The 14,122-nt window shown below is 47.2% G+C and overlaps 1 protein-coding gene and 1 long non-coding RNA gene across 5 annotated transcripts in view; one reads left to right on the top strand and one right to left on the bottom strand.

The window, feature by feature from the left end:
- Window positions 1-270, top strand: part of LOC143784698 (uncharacterized) — a 45,700-nt gene extending 45,430 nt beyond the window's left edge. Inside the window, exon 5 of the long non-coding RNA XR_013217872.1 lies at window positions 150-270. This is a non-coding gene — a long non-coding RNA (uncharacterized LOC143784698). The remainder of the gene's footprint in view (window positions 1-149) is intronic.
- Window positions 1-536, bottom strand: part of TNS1 (tensin 1) — a 374,732-nt gene extending 374,196 nt beyond the window's left edge. Inside the window, exon 1 of one of the 4 annotated variants that reach the window (XM_077273214.1) lies at window positions 145-536. In XM_077273214.1, the coding sequence (XP_077129329.1) occupies window positions 145-255 (111 nt within the window). In that variant the 5' untranslated portion in view covers window positions 256-536. The remainder of the gene's footprint in view (window positions 1-144) is intronic. The other 3 variants (XM_077273221.1, XM_077273217.1, XM_077273218.1) reach the window with 3 other exon arrangements.
- Between the last annotated feature and the right edge of the window lie 13,586 nt (window positions 537-14,122).

The raw sequence follows: 14,122 nt of genomic DNA, 5'->3' as shown, positions 1-14,122 counted from the left end.
CTGATATTTGTTACCATGTTTTCAGTTCCTCAAGGGATCAACCACTGAGGACTCTCAATTCTTAATATGTTTCATTAGAGTTAAGCAGCAGCTCAGCTCTGCTACATCTGAGCAGCAGGTTCTAATCTGCAGTCTCTACTTCACCTTAGGAAGAAGTTTCGTCGTCTCCTCCATGCTTGTGTGCTCATGTTTGGGGTCTGCAGACACGTACAGGGGGTCTTCTTCACAGCAGATGAAGCTCACGGTGCATCCCATGCAGGCAGCCTGCTCAGGTGGGCTCACCTGCCCCACTCCTCCTGCAGGTGACGGTCACAGGGGGCTGCCCATTGCTCCAGGATGGCCGCAGTCACTGGGACAGGAGGGGAGTGCTGCTCTGGAAGTTGCTTGTTTTCCTCTCCTCTCCTCTCTGCTCCTCCCTCTCTCCCTTCAGGAAGTCGCAGGGGCTCCGAGATGTTCCCAGACCTGACGCCGCAGCCGCCGCACACCTCCTGCCAGGAAGGTCTGTATCCACCTGCTGGAAGGAGGACGCAGCGTGTGCACTGGTACAGGAGCGGACGGAAATAAGGAGAGATTCTCCAGGGAATGCTCCTTTTGGGGATAGTTCTGGAAGTTTTTCATTTTCTTGATGTGTTTTTGAAGCACTTTGGAGACTTTTATTTTCTTCCCAGCACTTTTTGCATCCTTCTGATGGGACAGCGCTTAGTTCGGAGCGGTTTCCATCAGGACACTCTTCAAAGAAGTGACTGGTTTTTTTTTTCCCACTAGGAAACACTTTACATAGTTACATAAGTAATAAAAAGACTCAGATCCATCATGTTCAACCTTTCTCCACCAATTGTAAATTCTCTGTCACTACATTATAGCCATATGTATCCCACAACGCCGCTCCTGCTCCATCCAGCACTTTGTTCATAAAATAAAAAAAAAACTCCAAGAAACGGAATCGGAGACGCTTCAAACTGTTTTTTTTGTAGAGGTTTGTGGAGCAGATTCATTTAAAAAAAAAGTTAGTAAAAAACTGAACGGAGCCTCAGGCTGAGTTTAGCATAAACTTTTCAAAGTTTTTGGAGCAGATTTGCTTTTTCTATGGGAAACCAATTTGCTGCTCATATAAGGAGTTTCTGAGTCCTTTGCTTTTCTGAAGAAACTTTTGAAAAATACCTGATGGAAACAAATAAGAAAGTGCATGTCGCCCTCCTCCTGTAAACTGCTCCAACACAGAGTAAAAGATCCATTTTTACCAATTCCAGGCCACAATCCCAATGGACTGGATCAGGAGTGGGGAATTAATTTTTAAAGAGGCCAAATTAGAGGCCATGCGTGTTGTGGAGGCCGAAGCAATAGGTTGAAATTCCGCCTGAAAAAGAGAATCGCCTCATAAAGTGAACATGGTGCACAGTGGTGTCACAACGACGCTGCGCACATGCTCCGTCTTCTGTTAGCGGTGTCACAACGACTCTGCGCACATGCTCCGTCTTCTGTTAGGCTACTTTCACACTAGCGTTAACTGCAATACGTCACAAATGCGTCGTTTTGCCGAAAATACGCATCCAGCAAAAGTTCTTGCTGGATACGTTTTTTCGTCATAGACTAACATTAGCGACACATTTGCGACGCATTGCCAAACGTTGCGTCCGTTTTGCGACGCTTGGGCGTGTGGTAGCGGACCGTCGGGAGAAAAAAACGTTACATGTAACGTTTTTTGCTCCCGACGGTCCGCTTTTTCCGACCGCGCATGCGCGGCCGGAACTCCGCCCCCACCTCCCCGCACTTCCCCGCACCTCACAATGGGGCAGCGGATGCGTGGGAAAAATGCATCCGCTGCCCCCATTGTGCGGCGGAGACCACGCTAGCGTCGGGAACGTCGGCCCGACGCACAGCGACGGGTTGTTCCCGACGCTAGTGTGAAAGTAGCCTTAGCGGTGTCACAACGACGCTGCGCACCTGCTCCATCTTCTGCTAGCAGTGTCAGAACGATGCTGCACACATGCTCAGTCTTCTGTTAGCGGTGTCAGAACGATGCTGCACACATGCTCAGTCTTCTGTTAGTGGTGTGACAACGACGCTGCGCACATGCTACGTCTTCTGTTAGGCTACGTTCACATTAGCGTTGTGCGACGCAGCGTCGGGCACCGCTGCGGCGACGCATGCGTCATGCGCCCCTATATTTAACATGGGGGCGCATGGACATGCGTTGCACTTGCATTTTGTGACGCATGCGTCACTGCGGCGCACGCGTCAGGGCGCAGAGGACGCAGCAAGTTGCATTTTTTGTGCGTCCAAAATCAAGCAAAAAAGGACTCATGCGTCACAAAACAATGCGTTTTGCATGCGTTGTGCGTTGCGTCGCCGATGCATCGCCGACGCAACACACAACAACGCAAATGTGAACGTAGCCTTAGCGGTGTCCCAGCGACGCTGCGCACTTGCTCCGTCTTCTGCTAGCAGTGTCAGAACGATGCTGCGCACATGCTCCGTCTTCTGCTAGCGGTGTCAGAACGATGCTGCACACATGCTCAGTCTTCTGCTAACGGTGTCAGAAAGATGCTGCACACATGCTCAGTCTTCTGTTAGCGGAGTCACAACGACACTGCGCACATGCTACGTCTTCTGTTAGCAGTGTCAGAACGATGCTGCGCACATGCTCCATCTTCTGCTAGCGGTGTCAGAACGATGCTGCACACATGCTCCGTCTTCTGTTAGCGGAGTCACAGCGATGCTGCGCACATGCTCCGTCTTCTGTTAGAGGTGTCAGAACGATGCTGCGCACATGCTACGTCTTCTGTTAGCGGTGTCACAACGACGCTGCGCACATGCTACGTCTTCTGTTAGCGGTGTCACAGCGAAGCTGCGCACTTGCTCCGTCTTCTGCTAGCAGTGTCAGAACGATGCTGTCTTCTGCTAGCAGTGTCAGAACGATGCTGCACACATTCTCAGTCTTCTGCTAGCGGTGTCAGAAAGATGCTGCACACATGCTCCGTCTTCTGCTAGCGGTGTCAAAACAATGCTGCGCACATGCTCCGTCTTCTGCTAGCAGTGTCAGAACGATGCTGCACACATGCTCAGCGGTGTCAGAACGATGCTGCGCACATGCTCCGTCTTCTGATAGCGGTGTCGGAACGATGCTGCACACATGCTCCGTCTCCTGCTAGCGGTGTCAGAACGATGCTGCACACATGCTCAGTCTTCTGCTAGCGGTGTCAGAACAATGCTGCGCACATGCTCCGTCTTCTGTTAGAGGTGTCAGAACGATGCTGCGCACATGCTACGTCTTCTGTTAGCGGTGTCACAACGACGCTGCGCACATGCTACGTCTTCTGTTAGCGGTGTCACAGCGAAGCTGCGCACTTGCTCCATCTTCTGCTAGCAGTGTCAGAACGATGCTGCACACATGCTCAGTCTTCTGCTAGCGGTGTCAGAAAGATGCTGCACACATGCTCAGTCTTCTGCTAGCGGTGTCAGAACAATGCTGCGCACATGCTCCGTCTTCTGTTAGAGGTGTCAGAACGATGCTGCGCACATGCTCCGGCTTCTGCTAGCGGTGTCAGAACGACGCTGCACACATGCTCCGTCTTCTGCTAGCGGTGTCAGAACGATGCTGCACACATGCTCAGTCTTCTGCTAGCGGTGTCAGAACAATGCTGCACACATGCTCAGTCTTCTGCTAGCGGTGTCAGAACGATGCTGCGCACATGCTCCATCTTCTGCTAGCGGGGTTAGAACGATGCTGCGCACATGCTCCGTCTTCTGCTCGCGGTGTCAGAACGATGCTGCGCACATGCTCCGTCTTCTGTTAGCGGGGTCAGAACGATGCTGCGCACATGCTCCGTCTTCTGCTAGCGGGGTCAGAACGATCCTGCGCACATGCTCCGTCTTCTGCTAGCGGTGTCAGAACGATGCTGCGCACATGCTCCGTCTTCTGCTAGCGGTGTCAGAACGATGCTGCGCACATGCTCCGTCTTCTGTTAGTGGTGTCAGAACGATGCTGCGCACATGCTCCGTCTTCTGCTAGAGGTGTCAGAATGATGCTGCGCACATGCTCCGTCTTCTGCTCCTGGTGTCAGAATGATGCTGCGCACATGCTCCGTCTTCTGCTAGCGGTGTCAGAACGATGCTGCGCACATGCTCCGTCTTCTGCTAGCGGTGTCAGAACGATGCTGCGCACATGCTCCGTCTTCTGCTCGCGGTGTCAGAGCGATGCTGCACACATGCTCCGTCTTCTAAATCTGCTCATCCTCTGCTCAGAAGCCGCCCGTTCTTAGAATAATCGGCTCCACCGTCACCTAAATGTCGCCGTCTGCCCTTGGCTTCAAGCAGTTTCCCCTGGAATATATCATCAGTTTTCTCGACCTCTGGAAAACTCTCAGAAAATACCTTGAGGCCGTGTTCACATGGAGCACAGATGCTGCGTTTTTTCTGCTGCTTTGTGTCCTCATCTTTTCTGCAGCAGTCCGCACCATAATGTACAATAACAATTTTATTCCGTTTTGTTTTTTATGCATTTTTACATTTATTTGATGCATTTTTAAGTACAGGAAACTTCTGATTCTGCACTACTTTTCCATGCAGCAGCTTTTCAGCAGAAACAAACAATATCCAGGCTGTGTGAGAACATGGTCCTATGTGCTCTGTGCTCTCTTTTACTCCCATCACTACTGTATAACTCGCTGGTCGCCTAGATTCTGATTCTTCTTTCTATCACATTGCTTTATACTGCAGCACTGCTTCTTTCTAGCAATATTTACACTGACTCCCCTATAGTCCTCTATAGTCCACGTTTCCATGCTTTTTACTGCAGCTTTACTTGTTTCTAACATTCATTTCTATGGACTCTGACTCTGCGGTCGACAGAGGCCTCCATTATAAAGCCGGCTTAGTACTGGCGCAGTATAAGCACCACATGGGGGAATAATGGTCACTAAACAAGACTTTCATCACATCAACCAATCAATAATCAATCTTTTTTTTTTATTTGATTTTTGCTGTGAAAAATAAGGTCTATTCCACATTGGCAGATAATTTCCACCACAGAAAACGTCCCCAGTGATGAGATCTGTGATCAGTGCGTTATATCAGAACTTCATGGGACAAGGTGACGCTCCTCAGTCTTGGCCTCAGGTAGAGCAGCTTTCCTGCAGTGCCACCTAGTGCAGGAGCATGTAATTACACAGGAAATCAAAAAGATGGGAAACTTGCCATATGTGCTGTCAGCTAAAGATGGGGTGTTCCTTATGAGGCAGTACTAATAAAAGTGAAAAACACCTCAAATTAATGACGACTTAGACATGCGTACGCATGCATTCCCATAGACAGTAATGCGTTTTTGTTAATGCACTCAACCGCATGCCTGTGCATATTTGATGGAAATTCGGTGCCTAAAAAATTGCAACATGGTGCGTTAGCCGCGCCCAGCGCACATCGTAAAAAGACGCATGTGTAAGCAAATGCAGGCAAACGCATACAAGCGCATGCACCTGCATCTGCAATGTTAAAGATAGGAAATCATGACGCATGCGGACACAACCGCAAATGTGAAACCAGCCTAAGAGCATGTGTGAAAGAGCAGGTCTTCCCAGTATACTGCAGGTCTTGTGGGGTGTCCCCGATATACGACAGGTCTTGTGAGGTGTCCCCGGTATATGGCAGGTCTTGTGGGGTGTCCCCGGTATGCGGCAGGTCTTGTGGGATGTCCCCGGTATGCGGCAGGTCTTGTGGGGTGTCCCCGGTATGCGGCAGGTCTTGTGGGATGTCCCCGGTATGCGGCAGGTCTTGTGGGGTGTCCCCGGTATGCGGCAGGTCTTGTGGGATGTCCCCGGTATGCGGCAGGTCTTGTGGGGTGTCCCCGGTATATGGCAGGTATTGTGGGGTGTCCCCGGTATATGGCAGGTCTTGTGGGATGTCCCCGGTATGCGGCAGGTATTGTGGGATGTCCCCGGTATGCGGCAGGTCTTGTGGGGTGTCCCCGGTATGCAGCAGGTCTTGTGGGGTGTCCCCGGTATGCGGCAGGTCTTGTGGGGTGTCCCCGGTATGCGGCAGGTCTTGTGGGATGTCCCCGGTATGCGGCAGGTATTGTGGGGTGTCCCCGGTATATGGCAGGTCTTGTGGGGTGTCCCCGGTATGCGGCAGGTCTTGTGGTGTGTCCCCGGTATGCGGCAGGTCTTGTGGGATGTCCCCAGTATATGGCAGGTCTTGTGGGGTGTCCCCGGTATACGGCAGGTCTTGTGGGGTGTCCCCTTTATATGGCAGGTCTTGTGGGGTGTCCCCGGTATATGGCAGGTCTTGTGGGGTGTGCTAGCTATACGGCAGGTCTTGTGGGGTGTGCTAGGTATACGGCAGGTCTTGTGGGGTGTCCCCTTTATATGGCAGGTCTTGTGGGGTGTCCCCGGTATACGGAAGGTCTTGTGGGGTGTCCCCGATATACAGCAGGTCTTGTGGGGTGTCCCCGATATATAGCAGGTCTTGTGGGGTGTTCCCAGAATTTGGCAGATCTTGTGGGGTGCCCCCGATATACAGCAGGTCTTGTGGAGAGTGCTCGGTATACGGCAGGTCTTGTGGGGTGTTTCCAATATGCACTGAATAATGGCTACCAAAAGTTTCCAAGGAAGGAGAATTGGTAAATCGGTGACATGAGCAAGATCCTCCAAGGTTTAGTGACGCATATGGGAAGTGAAGGACGTCTGCTCTGACCTACTGTAGCCTAAATTGGGAATTGAGCTACTGATGGCAATGAAAGATTTCGAGACAGAATATCACATCTTGCTATGTGAGGAGTAAAGTAGCTGCAGGTTGGTCATCATGCTGTTCCCTGTCAACACTTCAGGAGAGCCTGAGATGGGCACATGAGCACCACAAATCGCCCGAAGATAGAAGATGGCGCCTGAACTAATGACCACTCTGTTCCGAAACTGTAACCCAAGAAAATTGGAGAGAAGTCAAAGATCAGTCCACAGTGCAGAACCTGAGGTATGTGTCCCCATCTCTCTGTTACCAAGAATAGATATTTTATCTCTCCTTACAATGGATCAATCAAGAACATGACAAAGAATGTACATAGAACACAAGTTTTCTGTCACTTCTGAGTACTCGAATTTTACCATTTTAGGACTTTTTCATTGTAGTCACTAATTGTAAAATCCCATCCACTTAAGGAACTTAAATCCCCCCAGAGATTCTCACCCAAGAAACATTATGTCCTAGTACTTCTAAATATAGCAAAAAGCAAAAGAAACAAAAATGTAACAATATAGTAAAATACCCAAACACAATAGTCATATAGAACTGCTATTGTATCAGTCATTACCATTCATCAATGACAGTATTATAGTAGTTATATTCTTATACATAGATGACAGTATTATAGTAGTTATATTCTTATACATAGGGGCAGTATTATAGTAGTTATATTCTTGTATATAGGGGCAGTATTATAGTAATGATATTCTTGTACATAGGGGCAGTATTATAGTAGTTATATTCTTATACATAGATGACAGTATTATAGTAGTTATATTCTTATACATAGGGGCAGTATTATAGTAGTTATATTCTTGTATATAGGGGCAGTATTATAGTAATGATATTCTTGTACATAGGGGCAGTATTATAGTAGTTATATTCTTATACATAGATGACAGTATTATAGTAATGATATTCTTGTACATAGGGGCAGTATTATAGTAGTTATATTCTTGTACATAGGGGGCAGTATTATAGTAGTTATATTCTTGTACATAGGAGCAGTATTATAGTAGTTATATTCTTGTACATAGGAGCAGTATTATAGTAGTTATATTCTTGTTCATAGGGGGAAGTATTATAGTATTTATATTCTTGTACATAGGGGCAGTTTTATAGTAGTTATATTCTTGTACATAGGAGCAGTATTATAGTAGTTATATTCTTGTACATAGGAGCAGTATTATAGGAGTTATATTCTTGTTCATAGGGAGAAGTATTATAGTAGTTATATTCTTGTTTATGGGGGCAAGTATTATAGTAGTTATATTCTTGTACATAGGAGCAGTATTATAGTAGTTATATTCTTGTACATAGGAGCAGTATTATAGTAGTTATATTCTTGTATATAGGGGCAGTATTATAGTAGTTATATTCTTGTACATAGGGGCAGTTTTATAGTAGTTATATTCTTGTACATAGGGGCAGTATTATAGTAGTTATATTCTTGTATATGGGGGCAGTATTATAGTAGTTATATTCTTGTACATAGGAGCAGTATTATAGTAGTTATATTCTAGTACATAGGGACAGTATTATACTAGTTGTATTCTTGTTCATAGGGAGAAGTATTATAGTAGTTATTTTCTTATACACAGGAGCAGTATTATAGTAGTTATATTCCTGTACATAGGGAGAAGTATTACAGTACCGTAGTTATTGTTATGGTTCTCAATGGCAAGAGAACATAGCCCAGCATACATAGGAACTAGCTCTTGGAAGGATGGAAACTTAAACTGACCATGAACTAAACCTGCCGCACAACTAACAGTAGCCGGGTAGCGTAGCCTGCGTTTTATCCCTAGACGCCCAGCGCCGGCCGGAGGACTAACTAATCCTGGCAGAGGAAAATATAGTCCTGGCTCACCTCTAGAGAAATTTCCCCGAAAGGCAGACAGAGGCCCCCACATATATTGGCGGTGATTTAAGATGAAAATGACAAACGTAGTATGAAAATAGGTTTAGCAAAATCGAGGTCCGCTTACTAGATAGCAGGAAGACAGAAAGGGCACTTTCATGGTAAGCTGAAAACCCTATCAAAACACCATCCAGAAATTACTTTAAGACTCTAGTATTAACTCATAACATCAGAGTGGCAATTTCAGATCACAAGAGCTTTCCAGACACAGAAACGAAACTGCAGCTGTGAACTGGAACAAAATGCAAAAAACAAACAAGGACAAAAGTCCGACTTAGCTGGAAGTTGTCTGGTAGCAGGAACATGCACAGAAAGGCTTCTGATTACAATGTTGACCGGCATGGAAGAGACAGAGGAGCAAGGTTAAATAGCGACTCCCACATCCTGATGGGAACAGGTGAACAGAGGGGATGATGCACACAAGTTCAATTCCACCAGTGGCCACCGGGGGAGCCCAAAATCCAATTTCACAACAGTTATATTCTAGTACATAGGGACAGTATTATACTAGTTATATTCTTGTTCATAGGGAGAAGTATTATAGTAGTTATATTCTTGTACATAGGGGCAGTATTATAGTAGTTATATTCTTGTACATAGGGGCAGTATTATAGTAGTTATATTCTTGTACATAAGGGCAGTATTATAGTAGTTATATTCTTGTACATGGGAGCAGTATTATAGTAGTTATATTCTTGCACATAGGGGCAGTATTATAGTAGTTATATTCTTGTACATAGGGAGCAGTATTATAGTAGTTATATTCTAGTACATAGGGACAGTATTATACTAGTTATATTCTTGTTCATAGGGAGAAGTATTATAGTAGTTATATTCTTGTACATAGGGGCAGTATTATAGTAGTTATATTCTTGCACATAGGGGCAGTATTATAGTAGTTATATTCTTGTACATAGGGAGCAGTATTATAGTAGTTATATTCTTGCACATAGGAGCAGTATTATAGTAGTTATAATCTTGTACAAAGGAGCAGTATTATAGTAGTTATATTCTTGTACATAGAGGCAGTATTATAGTAGTTATAATCTTGTACACAGGAGCAGTATTATAGTAGTTATATTCTTGTACATAGGGGCAGTATTATAGTAGTTATATTCTTGTACATAGGAGCAGTATTATAGTTGTTATATTCTTGTACATAGGGGCAGTATTATAGTAGTTATATTCTTGTACATAGGAGCAGTATTATAGTAGTTATATTCTTGTACATAGGGGGCAGTATTGTAGTAGTTATATTCTTGTACATAGGGGGCAGTATTATAGTAGTTATATTCCTGTACATAGGGGCAGTATTATAGTAGTTTATAGTCTTGTACATAGGGGCAGTATTATAGTAGTTATATTCCTGTACATAGGGGCCGTATTGTAGTAGTTTATAGTCTTGTACACAGGAGCAGTATTATAGTAGTTATATTCTTGTACATAGGAGCAGTATTATAGTAGTTATATTCTTGTACATACGGAGCAGTATTATAGTAGTTATATTCTTGTACATAGGGGCAGTATTATAGTAGTTATACTCTTGTGCATAGAAGCAGTATTATAGTAGATACTGTATATTCTTGTGCATAGATGGCAGTATTATAGTAGTTATATTAAAGTAAAGAATATTGCCAGTTGAAGTTACACAGTTATTTACATTTATTTTTTATTATATCCTTACTATGTAATGTATCAATAATTACTCCTTTTTTGCTAACATTGATGGTGACTGTTCTGCTCTGTAAACATGGAGCAGCTGGATGAGTCTATAAATAATTTTAGTGTCATTCTTCAAAATAATCACCTAGACCAAGAAAAACACTGGTTATAAAAACTGTCACCTACTGAGAGTTTCAGTGACCCAGGTTAGTGAGTTCACTCTGCAGCCACCAGATTGTTTATTTTTGGACCATAACCCACAATATTGGGCAACAGCCGAGGTGAAACTGCAGTCAGTGGGTGATAAAACCCAAGGATACACGATGTTATGCATCTGTCTTTCACCACTGCCCAGGCTGTCTGTGTACACATAGGATGGGCACCCGCCTGTGTGTGGTCTCTGCAAGTCTTAAGCCAATGTAAACTTGTTGGCAGATTTAGGGCAACATATTGGGAGAGAATAGAAACTGTGGGCAGAGCTGCCAGGACCCAGCTGTAAATAACACACAGGCAGAAATCACCCCCTGAAAGTGCGCTCAGTCATACATAATGTACTCAGGATCAATAATGTATGTAAACAGTGACTTCTCCAGCAGAATAGTGAGTGCAGCTCTGGAGTATAATACAGGGTGTAACTCAGGGTCAGTAATGTAATGTATGTACACAGTGACTGCACCAGCAGAATAGTGAGTGCAGCTCTGGGGTATAATACAGGATGTAACTCAGGATCAGTAATGTAATGTATGTACACAGTGACTGCACCAGCAGAATAGTCAGTGCAGCTCTGGGGTATAAAACAGGATGTAACTCGGGATCAGTAATGTAATGTATGTACACAGTGACTGCACCAGCAGAATAGTGAGTGCAGCTCTGGGGTATAATACAGGATGTAACTCAGGATCAGTAATGTAATGTCTGTACACTGCGACTGCACCAGCAGAATAGTGAGTGCAGCTCAGTGGAGTGTAATACAGGATGTAACTCAGGATCAGTAATGTAATGTATGTACACAGTGACTGCACCAGCAGAATAGTGTGTGCAGCTCTGGGGTATAATACAGGATGTAACTCAGGATCAGTTATGTAATGTATGTACACAGAGACTGCACCAGCAGAATAGTGAGCGCAGCTCTGGAGTGTAATACAGGATGTAACTCAGGATATGTAATGTATGTACACAGAGACTGCATCAGCAGAATAGTGAGTGCAGCTCTGGAGTATAATACAGGATGTAACTCAGGATCAGTAATGTAATGTATGTACACAGTGACTGCACCAGCAGAATAGTGAGTGCAGCTCTGGGGTATAATACAGGATGTAACTCAGGATCAGTAATGTAATGTATGTACACAGTGACTGCACCAACAGAATAGTGAGCACAGCTCTGGAGTATAATACAGGATGTAACTCAGGATCAGTAATGTAATGTATGTACACAGTGACTGCACCAGCAGAATAGTGAGTGCAGCTCTGGGGTATAATACAGAATGTAACTCAGGATCAGTAATGTAATGTATGTACACAGTGACTGCTCCAGCAGGATAGTGGGTGCAGCTCTGCTCAGCTGCTGCTCACTGTGCTGATTGTGGGTGCGGTCGCTGCTGAACCTGCTGTGTGCTCCTGAGCTCCTGAGAACCACCACCTCTCCACCCGGGGACCTGCTCTCTCTCTTACCCAGGGAGTGAGTGGGTTTCCTGGGATGAGTGAATGAGCCAAGTCCCAGGCTTCTGCTTCCCGGACCAGGCTGGCGGGGGGCAGAAGGAACCAGCAACCAGCCTGCATATCAGAGGATTCGGGGGTGAGACGCTCCACCAGGAGTCGCAGCAATGTGGCTCCTACTCCCCCCAGGTCTGCAGAGACCCAGAGAAGCCACAAGGCTTCCATGGAGGAGAAGCCTGCTAGCGTGCAAGATAGCGGTCCTTCCGGAGGAAAGCTGAGTGCTCACGGAGGTGAGGCCGACCTCACTGAGGAGGGTTGGGCGCTGCAGAGACCCCGGGAGTCTGTGTCCACCTATGCCTCCCGGGTCATGAGCCACCTTCGTGAGGACGAAGATGCGAGTAAGACCCTGAGAAGGCTCCGGGAGGAGCTGCGCTGCACAAGCGCAAAAGCTGCAGGCGCCTCCAGACCCAGGAAGACGCAATTCCAGGCTGAGGTAAAGAGGCTGAAGCTTGAAATTAATGACCTGGAGGTGAGAAAAGCGTTTATCCAAGAAAAAAGTGGACCATTTAAAGAAAAATTGCAAAATGAAGATCGATTCAGAGAAATGGCTGATAACAGAGAGCAAAGGCAGATAGGGCTGCAGCCTGGGAGCCAGGTGGATGATGATGATGATGATGAGAAGGAGGAGGATGACCAGCAGAAAGCCCCACCTGGCAGCCTGCTTAGTCACTCACAGGCCACGTGCGGCGAGCTCCCTGCTGGACAGGCGACAATGACATCTCGTCGCAGTTCTGCTGGCTCTGGGGAGGACAGTGACATCGGCCAGGGAGGGGCATTAATGGCAGAGATCAAGCTCCTGGAGTCCCCAGTGTGCCTTCAGAACTTCCATCTTGGTGATGATTTGCCAGAGGAGGCACCTGGGGGCAAGAAAAAAAAGGTGAAGAAGATCAAACCTAAGCTCCAGGAAGCGGTAAGCTATGTGTATGCCCCCCTCCCTGTACCCCCTGAGTCGGCTGCAGGGTCAGCTCGCTGTATAAGCCCCGTTGCCCAGCCCAGCCCGGGTTCTGCTGTGGATCCGGTGCAAAGGCGCGGGGAGACTATAAAGCAATGTAGTGAGGCGCAGAGCTCCGTCTCTGCTTGTAGTAGCGGGGACGTAGCAGCAGGTGCATCAGCCGAGAGGCTGGACAGTGAGGGCGGCCCGGCGGCGGGCGAAAAATCAGGCCACGATACTGTGGTGCGCTCCCCAGTGGGAGGGGGGAGCAGCCCGGTGTCAGGGGCAGCTCCGGTAGCCTCGGTGCCCCTGAATGCTGTTGCCGCTGATCACTTAGTTGAGAAGCGGCGGCAGTGTGAGGGGGTTACCGGGGCAGGGCGTTCCGGTCCTCCCACCAAAGTCCTGTTCTGTGTTGGCGCCGCTGGTCAACAAGATCCTGATGCTAAGGATCAGCGGTGCCTCACAGGAGCTAAAGATCAACGGCGCCTGGTAGCAACCATGAAGCAGCGGAAAATATCAACTGATGATGCGGAGGGCACACATAAAACCAGGGGTGAGGTCACCTCCAGTTCTGTGGAGGAGACTCAGCCCCTTGTGCCTGATGATGCGGAGGCCAAAATGTCACCCCCTGTTGTCACTGGTCCAGCAGGAGTGAATGTGGTGGTGGGTATGGATGAGGAAAAGTCTTTGTCTAGTGGTGTGGTTGCTGGTTTGGTAGAGGGTGAGGGGGTTATGGAGGTGGGTAATGGTGATGCTGTTGGTGTGGATGTGGTCACTGGTCCGGTTGCCCCCCCGTTGGTGGCAGCACCTGTCAGGAGTTATGCCGCTGTCACCTCCGGGGGAAATAGGGCGTCCTCCTCGTCTCTGGGCTCTGGGGACGGCATGTTGCAACGGCGTCTCCTGGAGGCTCTAAAGAGGGGAGAGCGATCACTAATGGTAGAGGGTCGAGAGGTTGATCTATCCTTCTGGATAGAGAGGCATGGCCTCGGGGCCTTCCGAGAGCAAAGAGGGGGGGATACAGTGTGGTCCCTCCCAACAGCCGGGCCGGGTAGTGTGCGTAGGAATGTGGTCCGTCTTCGGTGGAGGGGCAGTGATGCATGTCCTCCAAGGTCGAAGGTTGTGGAGCTCCTGCTGAGGATGGGCTTCAAGGCGATTGAC

This window comes from Ranitomeya variabilis, chromosome 7, assembly GCF_051348905.1.
Source record: "Ranitomeya variabilis isolate aRanVar5 chromosome 7, aRanVar5.hap1, whole genome shotgun sequence".
NCBI lineage: Eukaryota > Metazoa > Chordata > Amphibia > Anura > Dendrobatidae > Ranitomeya > Ranitomeya variabilis.
The sequence above is the reverse complement of the archived record's forward strand: the minus strand, read 5'-3'. Positions and strand labels throughout refer to the sequence as shown.